Source organism: Calliopsis andreniformis, chromosome 5 (assembly GCF_051401765.1).
Source record: "Calliopsis andreniformis isolate RMS-2024a chromosome 5, iyCalAndr_principal, whole genome shotgun sequence".
Lineage (NCBI taxonomy): Eukaryota > Metazoa > Arthropoda > Insecta > Hymenoptera > Andrenidae > Calliopsis > Calliopsis andreniformis.
In genome coordinates this window covers 9,732,747-9,746,297 of record NC_135066.1, presented here as the reverse complement: position 1 = coordinate 9,746,297, position 13,551 = coordinate 9,732,747, and the positions used below count along the sequence as shown (strand labels likewise).

General features: G+C 34.5%; 3 protein-coding genes across 5 annotated transcripts; all 3 read right to left on the bottom strand.

Moving 5' to 3' along the window:
* Positions 1–285: 285 nt before the first annotated feature.
* On the bottom strand, positions 286–2,336 carry LOC143179613 (uncharacterized). Its single transcript, XM_076378927.1, has 7 exons — positions 2,046–2,336; positions 1,802–1,982; positions 1,596–1,728; positions 1,334–1,529; positions 745–957; positions 498–686; positions 286–410 (listed from the first exon to the last, which is right to left on the bottom strand). The coding sequence occupies exons 1-7, from the start codon at positions 2,334–2,336 to the stop codon at positions 363–365; spliced, it is 1,251 nt and encodes a 416-aa protein (XP_076235042.1). The 3' UTR covers positions 286–362.
* Positions 2,337–2,678: 342 nt separating this feature from the next.
* Positions 2,679–7,076, bottom strand: LOC143178859 (hexosaminidase D). Of its 3 annotated transcripts, none has more exons than XM_076377763.1 (10): positions 6,909–7,076; positions 6,082–6,178; positions 5,939–5,993; positions 4,957–5,172; positions 4,546–4,894; positions 4,399–4,473; positions 4,122–4,317; positions 3,780–4,055; positions 3,602–3,688; positions 2,679–3,534 (listed from the first exon to the last, which is right to left on the bottom strand). In XM_076377763.1, exons 2-10 carry the CDS (start codon positions 6,108–6,110, stop codon positions 3,366–3,368), a joined length of 1,452 nt encoding a protein of 483 aa, XP_076233878.1. In that variant the 5' UTR covers positions 6,111–6,178; positions 6,909–7,076; the 3' UTR covers positions 2,679–3,365. The 3 variants fall into 3 exon arrangements, with proteins under 3 accessions (XP_076233878.1, XP_076233876.1, XP_076233877.1); XM_076377761.1 differs by lacking the exon at positions 6,909–7,076 and adding an exon at positions 6,256–6,442; XM_076377762.1 differs by lacking the exon at positions 6,909–7,076 and having other exon boundaries at positions 6,082–6,442.
* A 68-nt stretch (positions 7,077–7,144) lies between these two features.
* Not (ubiquitin carboxyl-terminal hydrolase nonstop) lies at positions 7,145–13,319 on the bottom strand. Its single transcript, XM_076377574.1, has 6 exons — positions 12,638–13,319; positions 10,752–10,884; positions 10,187–10,402; positions 9,654–10,068; positions 8,999–9,565; positions 7,145–8,920 (listed from the first exon to the last, which is right to left on the bottom strand). The coding sequence occupies exons 1-6, from the start codon at positions 12,755–12,757 to the stop codon at positions 8,863–8,865; spliced, it is 1,509 nt and encodes a 502-aa protein (XP_076233689.1). The 5' UTR covers positions 12,758–13,319; the 3' UTR covers positions 7,145–8,862.
* Positions 13,320–13,551: the final 232 nt, after the last annotated feature.

The following is a 13,551-nucleotide window of genomic DNA, read 5'->3' as shown; positions in this document are numbered from 1 at the left end:
ACTACAAAATGTTTCATCCGTATGAAAGTTACAGATTTATATGCACATTTATTTTAAAAAGTCTGTGGAAAATTTATATAAACACATGGATGAATGTATCAGAGTATGTTGGAAATTTTAATTCAATAGAACGTAATTTCCTTTTGCATTTGACAGTTTAGTTGGTGTACATGTTGCCATAGTAATGTATACAACAACGCCACCATTCCTCAACTTACGTAACACTTTATTTGCCGGGAAAATTAAAAGTAATGTTTTGGATTACCTTTATGCTCTTTATTAATAAGTATTGTATACAGTTACAGTAATTAAAATATGTTACACAAATTAGAATATAAGATACAGTATGCTATAAGTTTTAATCAAAATTTCTTCATGTTAAGTACTTGATCTTCTAGTTCACATATTTTCTGCAATTTTTAAAACTTTTTTATTAATCCATTATCGTTATATATATCATTATTTACTTTTAAAATAACATTTATGTTGTACACTACCCTCTGATATTCCTGAATTTGAGATTCCGACATGGCTTCTATTTCAGCCAAACGCGTTTTGTATTGTTTTTCCAATAACGCAACCATGCTATCCATTTCATTTTGTTTCTTCATGTTTAGAGATGTACATAATTCGTTTTTTTGTTCTTGTAATTGCAATTGTAGAGCTTTTATTTCCAAATTCTTGTTCTGCAATATTAAAAATAACATAGTATCGCGCCAATAATCATTTTCTAATATTAATTACCTTGATGATAAGCGACATTTTGTTCTCATACTCGTACCCAAGTTTTTCTTTAGACTTTTCTAATTTCGAGACAGATTTCTTCAATGCAGAAACCTTGCACGTTAGATTCTGATTTTGCTTTTGAACATTTTGATCTGTTTCATTCCTTATATTGTTAAATTCTTCCTTCAACATTGTATACTTTTCAAGCAGCATTGTTTGTAATTTATCTTCCTAAAATAAATAAAATATTATGCAACAATGTATTTCATAATATATTAATATTTTGTAATAATATTCTATGCTGTTTATAGTTGGATACATTTCTAATTTTCATTTCCAATTTTGTTTCTAAATCATGAATCTTATTAGACAGCAATTCAATTTCTTCTTTTCTTTCTGTATCTTTTAATGACAACTCTAGGTTCTTCTTTTCAAGCAACTCTTGCTTTATTTGTAATTCCTTGCTTTTTTCTACCACAAATGTATCACATCGTTCGCCCATTGCTTTGATTTCATTTCTCCATTGGGTTTCTATTGCTTTAACTTCCTCATCCTTCAAAATATTCTTTGTAGTTCTCATATTGTACATAACACTTTTATATCTTACCTTACCATGGATGACTTTTTCCAGTTTTTCACCCATATCACTTATATTATTATCTAACGTCTTGTACTTCAATTCAATTTCCTCTACTTGTTGTTTCAATGCAGTAACCTGCTCTACAACTGTACAATGATACTCTTGAATAATTTCTTTATAATATTGTTCAAAAGAATTTTTTGTCCTTTGCACATCTGTTAGCCTTTAACAGTGTTTTGTTGCTTATACTTTAGTACTACTTTTATGTTATATTTAGTGATATACTAACTTAGCTTTTAAAGTAGTGACATCAGAAGTTAATTGACTAATACTTGCAGATAAATGATTATTCATGCTATTATTATGATACTCTGGATAGTCTAGTAACTGATTCTTTAGGTGTTCGTTTTGTACATGTAACTCTGTAATAATATGCAACACTCAGTGTGTTAGTATGTAATAATATTTTTATTATATTTTGATTATGAAAATAACCATTTGATAAATTATTAAGAGCATTCAAGCATTGATTCGTACTCATATTATCCATCATGCGATGCTTTAATAATGCTTTACTTCGCTGATGTTGAATACATTTTGCACTTGGTTTCAAACAACTACGATGAGGCTTTATGGCATAATCTGATATATCACTTAGAGACGAACTAATACAAACCTATAGTATATATCGATTATTTTCTTTTATTACGAGAAATTTCACGAATGCTAATATAAATACCATATGATACGACTTAGGAAATGGTAGAAGAAGTCCATTGGGTGGAGGTCTGCTAAAAATCCCTTCAATACGACCTGTTTTCAATTGCTTACATAATTGTGAAAGGTATTCATTTCTTAGACGACGCTGTGTAGTAGCAGTATTCAATTTATCAAGCCACATTTTGCATAAAAGTGCACTTTCTGCAGATGTCAAATTTAATATGTAAGGTCTAACTCGTGCTAAAGTTTCTTTGAAACAGTCATCTAATTTCAGGGCTTCTTGTTCACTATATTCTCTGATTTTTGGCATGACTTTACATATGTTAGTAATTATCCTAATTTTATATAAGGTACTATTTGCAGTAATAAAAAAAAGGCATTTTTTTTTAATTTATGCCTGTTAACAGTTCGTTACATTTGTTGTTTAATTGCAAAATTTCACGACGATCCTGCGGTAAAAAAGAATGAAAAACGAAAGTAGAATGTTCTTTGTCATTTATGTCGGTAATTATAAAAATAGTCTAAATATATTTACCGAAAAAGTGATAAATTCAATTTATTTAGATTTTTATATGCACATCCAACATTAAAGATATTACTAATATAAAATAACGTGATTGTACAAAAAAGACATACACATTCAAATTTACTATTTATTTGTTTCTATTATTTACATCTACGGTTTTCTTACATTTAATTTTTTACTATGCTTCACAAATATTTTAACAGATTACGTCGATAAATATATATTAAAAACAATTTCTATGTAGTAAATAGATTAGTTCGTAATTTTATTGATAAAAAAGACTGAATGAAGTGTATTGCATATTAAGTAAAATCTTCATATAGTTGGTGAATATGGTTCTTAGAAGTTTTTCGAAGAGGTATTTCTAAATGGAGTACGAAAAATATTTGCAGATATTGTGTGTAAGAAACACATACCGTCAGAAGCAAGTATGATAAGCACAATAGCCAAGGGAATGGTTATTGAGCTTAATATATGGTAATAATACCTTCATAGCCAAGTATCACAGAATAGCTCATAAAATGACAAAGCTCAGTGACACTTATTGTCACAAATTCGTTCGCTTCTAAGTCAAGTATTAAAATAATCATTATTTATCTTATAAAATTATATCTTATGCATATCGCACAATATTTCGACTTTTAAAAGTTATCAGTACTTTGCTACATCTACTCAGAAGATAAACTTGTAGAATTTTACTAATTTTCTTCAAACTCTGTTCATCAGCCTATCGTTTCACATTCCTCACCTGTATTGGAATTGGTCATTGAGATCTAAAGTAGGAATTCTACAAAATACTACTTAAAACTAGACTTAAGTATTCAATTTAATTTGATTTTCTGCAACTTGTTTCAATTCTATCAGTTTGCCTTTCATGGGTTGAATATTTGTACCAATCCATTCATCTATCGTCGTTGTAAAAAATGTATTCTCCATTTGAAATCTCAAATACCCTTCCAAAGAAGACAGTTCTAAAAGTAATCTGCAAAATGGTAGTTTTAGTGTTACTTAGTGTTCGTATACATTATCATAATATTTCTCAAACTTACTGTGTGAAAGCAGGTACTAAATTTTCTAACTGCATAGGATTTGTATAATTATTAGCAATTTGCCAGGGGTTCATCCATGTAGATATTCTGTAAAGTTATAAATTATAAATACGTGGTTTTGACAGAGACGTCTAAAGAATTTCAAAAAACTTCTTCAGTCACAACTATTTACACTTACTGTTCACTAGCAGTAATGTTATGATATTTAGCTTTAAAATTTAAAAACCATTCTATGCCTACTGCAATTTGCCACCCAGGGAAAAGCAAATTACTAGGTATCGGCGCAGGTCTTGGTTGCGGTGTTATATGCAAAGGATGATCTATGTAGCCTAAGGCTTTAGACACTTGATTATGAATTTGTTCAGAGTACCCATGGAGCCAGACTTTCAAACACAACGCTAATGAAGGTAATGACGTCGGTAATAATTCGCATAACGTTGCATAATGGTCATACCTGAAATTAAAAGTTGATGAAATTGGTTATTTAACTACAAAGTTGTTTAATTATTTAAAAAATCACCTTGACCACCCAGTGAAAGCTATCCCTCGAAATTCATGAACTTTAATGACGTGCACGCTTAATTCTTCGACCCATTTTTCATGATTACTGATATGGTGTCTTATAACTGGTACATGTTGTGAAGATCCAGTAGCACCTTTAAATGCAGAAGCAGCCCACATACGGGGAAAAACGGCTGTGTACTTATCCCAGAGTCCTGAAAATCAATTTTGATATTATACACTTATTACGATACTTAAATAGTAATATTTACAATAATAAATAACAAAAAATGTACCGTGAGGTAAAGCGAAATTATCTCGAAGATTGTAATGCCAAATCATAGGTTCTACATATTTCCCGATATAATGTTCTGGAAATTATACGAAGTATTTTTATGAAACGATATATGACACAGAATAAAACTAAGAAATTATCAAGATACCATTCAACACCTGTATATCTATTGATCTCAACATATCATCCCATATGATGATTTTTAAGTAAGGATATGTCTCTTGTACATATTGCGCAACAGCTGAAATATGTTCTATGTACAAAGATGACTTTCCATATTTGCTAGAAGCAGCACGTTTCATACATTCTGAGCAAAGACCTAAATGCCAGACTTCATCTGCACCTATGTGCAAATATTGTATATCTGGATGGAAACTAACAATTTGCTGAATTAAGGACTTTATCAAAGGTAATGTCCTTGGATTAGATGGACAAATTGAACTTGAATAACGCTCCACTTCTCTTAGAGATTTCCATTCATTATGCTTCAAAACAAACTGTAATTATTTTGTATTAGTCAATATTCATTGAATTTTAATTCTTATCTGATTGTTTATACCTCCATGTGGCCAAACGTTTGTACTAATGGAACAACTGCTAAACCACAATCTCCTGCTATCTGTAATATTTGTTTAGCCTCCTGAGCAGTATAGCCACTGGTCAAATGACTTAATCCATTGCTTCCTATGTGAGAAAGTTCTCGATTGTAGGGAAAAGTATCTTCCCATTCTAAGAGGAGACCAGTAGCACCCCATGTCCTTAAAAGGGGAAACAACTACAATATAAATTATACATATTTAGAAACTATAATCCCTTCGTTTCATTTAATTTATGTATTAACTAAAAACACAGGTGGGCAACACATAATCTAATTAGTGATTAAAGATTATGACTAACATGAAGTTAAGTCAATACTGAGTAATCAGTAGTCAATCAAGTCAGTAATCACATTGACAATGAGTAATCAGTAATCATAATTAATGAATAACAGAATTAAATGGAACTGTTGTAATCAAAGGAAACGATTAACTCAATTATTATAAATCATATAATGATTGCATCTTTAGTTATTATATTACTGTTAATGATATAGAGAATATTTTCTGCAAAATACATGTATATTTATTAAACTAATTAAATGCATAATTGATTTGATACTAAAAGTATGATGAAATTTATATCACGCATTACATTGAAATATCACTTAACTACAGAAATTCAGAAAGTAAAGATAGCATTATATTTGAAGTATTGAAGGAAACTTAATGTGAACATATGCATGAAGACTTATATCTGAAAAGGTTGCATTTCATTATGCATATGAGTTTATCCCAGAAGGTGGATATTTACAAATGTTATTCGTAAATGGAAAAACTTATGCATACAGTTATATTAACTGAATACAATATCAGGTACTAATTACATCTGATAAATAGTAGGAGAAGTGAATGTCAGAAGTGATTCAATTTCGATGCTGTTGCTGTCATATACATAGAGGATACTGTGTGTAAACAATGCGGCTATTTATCCGCGTAACAGACCTTTTCGAAGTAAGAAACACGCGGTGGAGCACCCTTCAAATCTAAATGAACCAGTCTGTAAAAGGAAAATCATTTTTCTGTGACGTGACATTCATTCAATAGAAAGTTATTCAGAAATATATGAAAATCGATCAACCGTTTACCTGTGCAAGCCAAACGTCAACCCGTCCATCTTTCCTTCATTACTACAACGTTAATTAAAGGGAATACAGTAAATGATACTGCAAACGTTAAACATTACTGAAAATATAAAAAACAAGTTTTTAAAACGAGCACGATAATGCAAAGATATTTTATTTTCAACTTTTTAAACTTACTTCGTATTTCACTGAAATCGCGCAGGTTAAAGTTTAAATTTGAACGCAATTAATCGCTTTAAAAAGATACACCGTCTTCGAGGTTTAGAAGAATAAATCAATTATAAGCTTTTGTCCTATGGTAATTGTTGAATAAAATATCGAGATTTTCTAAAGTCGTGGTAAAGTAACATTTTAAGTTTTGTTTTTATACGTTGTAACTTCATCACTATTCCAACTTTAAAAACCCTATTGCCAGACATTTTACGTACATGAAATTTAATAGAACAGCAAGAAAAAAAAGAATTTGTAATTGTTTAAATCGGCAAAAGTACTTCCTCATTATAGGTAAAAAGTTTTACTTAAAAATATTTTCACTAGTTATACTCTACCAAAAAAAACCCATTTTATGCTGTTTTCAAAATAATATTTAGCTATCTAAGTCATTGAAGTATTATTTTTCATTTTATCTTAACAGTATTGCATCATATATGATAATAAATATCTATGAACATTGGTACCCACTTTAGTGTCTGCAATTCGGGATCAAATCACATGTTTTTTATACACTTATCTCTTCTTGATCCCTTGTTTTCACTGAAAAATTCTTTGAACGTTCTTTTTTCTTCCTAAAAATGTAAATTCCATATTCTAAATCTCAATTAAAGCCTTACCTCGAATTTGTTAAAAATGATAGGCCGATTTATCTTACAGCCACAGATATAAATTCAAGATTTCATTCCCAAGAATTGGTGAAAATAAGAATAGACGTTAAAGGGAGCAAAATTCAGGACACTAAAACGAGGTCACCACAGTAGTATCAGGCATAATTAGTAAGAATTGGGCCTCAAACTCAGCACAGACATATATAAAACTAAAAAAGGAGTGGACAATTAAAATATCATTTTCTCGACGAAATATAACTTTATTTCTGTATACGTTTACTTCAGCCTTATATAAAACGTTACAACTGCACATGGTAATGGTCACTCTCAAACGTACAGCATTGTTGGTCACGATACATCATGAGAATGGGCACACGAGTGCAGTTGTCGCGACGTATATGATTGATGAAATACGTCGGCCTGTGACAATGTTTTATGACATTTACTCTTCTTCTTTCCCTTCGTGTACAATGGTCTCTTGTACATACTTAATAGAAGTTATGCCTTATTACGTGGAACGATTACACTCGGAAGACCTTTTCTAGTGGTCTTCAAGGTTCGACAGAAAATTATACATTCATAAATGAATCGCTTGACTTAAATATTGATCGATACAGTGCAGAGGTATCCGTTACGATTCATTTTCAGAGAATCATTTAACAGCGGACAAAGATTGTACAACTCTACTGTTTCGGATGAACGTTACGCAAAGTTTCAACGATGAACACAACGTAGAAACCTGTTTACAGAACAGGGTTTTACGATAACGATAAGCACACAGTTAACTAAAAGCGCAACGAACACTTGGCACTTTTCTGTAGAATTAGCTTGTATGTGAAGAACAACGTACAATTGTCGAAAAATGGATATTCAATCCATTAACGGGGAACCTATACGTCTCTTTCAGTTTGTTCATATATGATTAAGTCCTAAATCATTGCGTTAAAAAAAAAAGGTAAAACGGGCAACTAGAAAAAAAAACTTGTCAAACAGTGATATTTTATTATACACAGTCACGCGAAATACTTCGCTTTATTCAGATAAATACCATTATCCACTTATCTTTTCTTTTTTTTTTTTCGCTATACGTTATTTCGTTTGTACAAAATTGATTTGCTCAAGGATGGCTGACACGAACAATCACATAAGAAAATGTTCAATTCATCGTTTCTTAAATAAAACTTAATGCATTTCAAATAGTTTTCTCGAAGGAGGAAGTGCAATTAATTATACAGAAAATCTTAATCGTGTAATCCATCCTTGATACCTAATGTATACAAGTGTCAGAGCAAGAATATAACAGTCAGCGATATACAAAAATGCGATCGGTCGTTTTAAAAAAATTGAGCTAATCTTAAAACTACGCTTACGTTACGATAGGACACGAACAGGGTAATCGATCGCCGTGTGCGTCAACTTAGACTTCGTCGAACATAAAACATAACGGTGAAAAAAAAGACAGTGAAATGAAATAATAGCGAACATGATGTCGTATATATCCATATTGACCGTACTGCTCACAATTAAAAGATTCAACATCACGACAAACATCTATGCTAACAGAGCGACGTTCGGTCGATCTCGACTATCTTTAACAGTGATTAGTTTCTAGTTTATCCTTCTTAATCGTACGATCAAAGCGTAATAGTATAGTCATTCGTTAAATTCACTCTTTTAATCTCGAAAGTATCTTTACTCAGTATCACTTTCTTAAAGAATATCATTTTAAACGGTAAAGTTCGGAATTTTTTTAAGAGGCCTTCGTTTCTTTTCTTTTTAGTTTCTGTCGCATAGGTCATGCATAAATCCGACCGATCAGCGAGTCTACCTAAGTCGGATGAAAAAATTGATAGTAGTTTTCAGAACAGGATTAACTGTTCGTCTATCTCTTAGAATTCTAAAAGGACTTAAGTCTACCGTCAATGTTCCTCATGATAAATAAATTAATTATACGATTTAACGTTTACACCTTGCTGTTTCGACCGTACTCCAAAATTTGTTTATGATAAAAAAGAAGATACCTGAAAAGGAAACGTTATTTCACTGGACCCTTTCATAATAATTATTAGCTGGACTGTGAACCAGTACCGCGAACTCACCCCTCGCTAGTCAAGACATCTTTTAATCTTGCTCTCGTGATTAAATGATCGTCACATTTGAACCACTGATCTCTTTGCTGCCGTATAAAGGCAGTGTAGTGTCCAGTCTCCAGTGAACCCTCGTGATTTATCACCGCAAACAGAGAATATCTATTGTCACTGAATGCCATGTCTTCTCCGTTCTTCGGTAAACCATCGATCATCGCACTATTGTTGTTGCCATTTCGTCTGTGCGACATAAAGGGCGTCATGTCTAACTGTTCTGGAAACGAGATGAACGTGGAAATCTTCTTGTCCTGAATACTAGAGTGCTCGAATCGCTTTAGGTGAAAACTGGCTACGATGGGTAGTTGCTTCATCGTTAATTGCTTAGTACTCTCTTGATAAGTCTGACAATTGCTACATTTTATTTTCGCGCTAGATCCCAAATGTTCTGCACGCGTGAATCTTTCCAGACAATCTAATAATGAGGTAGGAGGACCAGAACTATCAGTACCCGACGAGCTAGCCGCTGGACCCAGATCCAATGATATATCCCAAAACGGATCTATCGTTGTCGATACTCCACTAAAAATTGATTCATTTTATGCATCAATTATGAATATAAAATTTTGGTAATCTGTATTATTTTATATTGTGGATTTGCGCATCATACTTGCACGCCTGGCAGACCACGTCACTTTGAAGCCCTCCGGTAAAGATTTGATCAATGATGCAGTTACAATGATGGGGGTTGTCTTTCACTAAAATTGGCGCAGCTTCACAATGCCTATGCAAAACATCCAGTGTAGCTATAAAGAATTCATGGGCATCCTGCTGTTCGTAACCTGCTAAATGTCTGGCATGTGTCCAGATTAAATGGAGAAGCTTGTGAAGCGTCAGTGGCGCTTTGCTGCCAGAATAAAATTCCTGAAAAAGATGAGACACTTCACAGACCAAGCAACGAGAGGGTTGTGGGCAGTGGTGACGGTCAGCAAGGAAGTAATCTCTTAAAAGTGGCGTGTGTATGAGTGCCTGTACGATACAGTTCATGAAACATGTGCTTCCAAGATTTATAAGTCCTCTTAGACCTAAAAATATTAAATATGAATTAATAACTGCAATATTTTAATAAGATGAGGAAAACCGTAGAACTTGGTTAACGACTTAATACATAATTTATACTATAAATTTTCATATTGCTTATACCTATAGTGGAATTTTCTACAACACGTCTTCGACGCGGATGTTTTCTCAATAATTCTGCCTCTATTTGCGTTGGTTCCCATGCTCGATAAAATTCGCCGAAACTCAGTGATTTTGCTGACTCACTCCACTGTGTTTTAGCAACTGCTAATAATTCTCTATCGTATACATAATCACCACATTGGAAGCACAAAATATTTCCATAACAAAGATCAACAGCTGCAAAATGAAATATATATAAAGCATTACCTTCCAGCAAATTATACAAGATCACCTGATACCTTTCTTTTGGTGTACATCAATATTATTATCAGATAATAATTTATTCAAATAAAAGTTGAATGATATTGAGGTGAGCATATTTTGATGTTATTAATTTCTTTTTTTGGGGGTGAACATTAAAATACATGTGAAACTGAAACATGTACTTCACATATTCATCTACAAATTAATTAACATCAGAATGTAGCTCCCATGAAACCATTCAACTTTCATCTGAAACATGACATAAATCAAAATGATAGATAATCTATTTTGCATTTCTCCTTATATGTACACATATAATTACCTAAGAAATGTTTCTTCGTCTTTGCATGTTCCTGTATATGACCCTTTACATAGCAGCCAAAGAATATACAATGAAGACAAGAATGAAGACGATCCTTGTATGTTTTACATGTATGACATAAACAGCTCACTGCCTAAAAAATACAGAAATAATTTTTTATTATATTACACAGTCTAAAGTAAAAGTATTATTCTATAATATAAATAGATACAATAGAAACATAATAATGCTTTCATTACATGAATTATGTTTTAGTACATTCATAATACTTAAAACATAATACAAAGATTTATTCAATGAAAGGACATAATTGCATCGTATTATAAATGATTATGCATCGCGATCAACGGTACAGGCAGAATCATAAATCTGTAATACTGTTACTTTACGTGAGCAACAAATCTGCCAGTATTTTGTACCGGCAGAGTAATCACGCACGGCGGCCATTTTTAAATCCATCTTTACACACGAACCATCCATAAAAGTAACAGTACAGACCAAACAAATAAATTATATCATCGTTCTATTATTCTCTATCGTTTACTTTCATTATCACGATAGATTTTCAGATTAATTCATTCTGCCTCGGCGAAGATATCCTCGTTCCAAAATTACTCCGAAACGATGGACACCTTCGCGTCGGATGGTTTCGTGTTACAGTAATCGAAACCTTTCGTGAAAAATGAGGGACGCCAATCGATACGACAAGAAAAAAGAGATCGAGGGAAAGGCATACTGGACGAATAATCGAATTAACGAAATACGTGTAATTTCTCTTTAATATTGCTAAACAATGAAGAGCGAAGTCGATCGTTACGCTCGACTGTGTCATAGTCAGGTTAACAGACAAAGATTTTCGAGTAAACATCGAAGTAATAAAACGAAGCCGACGTTTACGATACCCCTCCCCAGATATCAATGAACAGTAACAGACAAAGTCCTAGTTCTTGTCTGTGACATTAAGACGAAACGGAATTTAGAGCTAGTCAAACTATTTAAACTGTTCAAATCTGAATTTGATTAATACATTTTTTGAGACGCAACAAGCCACTTAGAAACGAGTATTTTTGCTCGTTCGATAAGCTTCTTTTTACTTTTCGTTTCTTACTTCATACGAGTTTATGAAATCGGCTAAAGTTACTCAAAATTGTCATGACACTTTATCAGGCGATATCATCATTTTACCGAGCATGGAAAAGAGTAATAAATTTTAAGGAATGTTAGCATCTCCAAAAATTTGTACAGATTTTCTATACGACATCTGCTTTAAAAAGAAATATAAAAAATCATTTTTAATTTTAGGAGTTTACGATTACGTTTAAAAAAAAAAACGAATAGACATAAAAATGTCAAAACCATCCAAGAATTCATTGTTTCGACAGCTTGTTAGCTTTTATAGACAATCTAAAAGGCTATAAAATAAATTGGTTCACTATTAGAAAATAGGAAAATAATTTTAATTTCTCCGTTCCACCTTAACGAACACAAAAAACGAAGTGATTCCAAAGGCACCGAGCGGCCGCTCTTCAAACTTCTATAAACAACCTGCGTACGTTTCCCTGTCGCGTATTCTAGCTAGGATTTGCATGCTCCGTGACCAAAGATCGCGAGTGGGACTACAGAGCGACAAAGAAAGAGAACAATCTCAGGGATTCTAAGAACCTCGAACCTCGATGCTCCGTCTCCAATTCTCCCAAAACCCCTGTCCCTGCCGCCCCGAACGAACCGACGACACGCGAAACAAGAAACAAACGTTCGCCCAGGCGGACGTATGCCCTCTTGAACGCGACGTCAGCGATGAAACGAGAGCGTAGGCGAAAGCGCGAGAAAGAGAAAGAAAGACGAGAAGCTTGACCACGGATCACGCGAGAAAAAGATAGTCGCACCTTTCTTACGCGTGCCTCGGTCGACGTGCTGGTCACGAAATAGGAGTGTATCACTTTATACGGCTGGATACCCTTGGCTGCTTTGAAATTATTCAAGTGTATGCAGCCATGGTCGCTCATCTCAGGCTGCAGTGAGCGACGCTGCCCTGTCTCCTTCCCCTCAGCCTGCTGTCCGGCCTCCTCGACCGTCGGCTGGACGACGACCACGAACCGAGAGGTGACCGTCGGCGACGCGACGCAGACAACGGGCCGTCGAGGACGGGCACGAGCGCTACGTGGAGCGGTCGCTTGACGGCGGCGACGGAGGCTGCTCTGTGCGGGGCGTAGCACGCTGGCCTTGGCAGGAGCGCGCGTGTCGTTGACATGGAAAACCGCGTGAGCCTTGGAAAAAAAGAGCGCAAGGGTTGCCCGTGCAGTGTCGTAGCCAATTGATCGCTGTCACACCGCACCGATCTGTCCCCGTCGCGCGGAGAGGAAGGATCGACGGGGGAGGCCAGAAGAGGTGGTGGAGGAGACGGGGACACAGAGAGATGGTCGCGCAGCCAGACGTTTCCTTCCTCGAACACCCGCGAGACTCGACACAGAGGCCACCGTCGTCGACGACCTCTTCGAGGGACGGAGGAGACGAACCTTACGACGTCCCGTGTCCACGTTTTCGACACTCGGGTACTTACAGACACCAGCCGGTCACTGCAGGCGCCGCCGGTACGAGCCCCTCTTTTGCCCCCACCATTGGCGATGGAACGGTCCCAGGGACGACGCGCGAGTTGGGGCTACCGATGGTTTCTCCCTGGTTCTTGGAGTAGGGAATGTATAGAGAGAACATCTTTTGTTTTTAACGAAGAGCAAATATATTGAGGGACGTGACGGCGTGGCGTCTTTGAAATCTTGATTATGTCTCTTTAAATTGGCTG

Bases quoted from the DNA above. Each gene is read 5' to 3' on its own strand.
- LOC143179613 (XM_076378927.1), bottom strand. From the start codon at position 2,336: ATGCCAAAAATCAGAGAATATAGTGAACAAGAAGCCCTGAAATTAGAT. The intron at 1,729-1,801 runs GTTATTTTCATA...ATATTATTACAG, and splicing joins TCTTAATAATTTATCAAATG to AGTTACATGTACAAAACGAA. The intron at 411-497 runs GTAGTGTACAAC...TAAAAATTGCAG, and splicing joins AAATTCAGGAATATCAGAGG to AAAATATGTGAACTAGAAGA.
- LOC143178859 (XM_076377763.1), bottom strand. From the start codon at position 6,110: ATGGACGGGTTGACGTTTGGCTTGCACAG. The intron at 5,994-6,081 runs GTAAACGGTTGA...TTCCTTTTACAG, and splicing joins TTGACGTTTGGCTTGCACAG to ACTGGTTCATTTAGATTTGA. The intron at 3,689-3,779 runs GTAAGTGTAAAT...ATAACTTTACAG, and splicing joins AACATTACTGCTAGTGAACA to AATATCTACATGGATGAACC.
- Not (XM_076377574.1), bottom strand. From the start codon at position 12,757: ATGAGCGACCATGGCTGCATACACTTGAATAATTTCAAAGCAGCCAAG. The intron at 10,069-10,186 runs GTATAAGCAATA...TAATATTTTTAG, and splicing joins TGTAGAAAATTCCACTATAG to GTCTAAGAGGACTTATAAAT. The intron at 8,921-8,998 runs GTGAGTTCGCGG...TTTCCTTTTCAG, and splicing joins GATGTCTTGACTAGCGAGGG to GTATCTTCTTTTTTATCATA.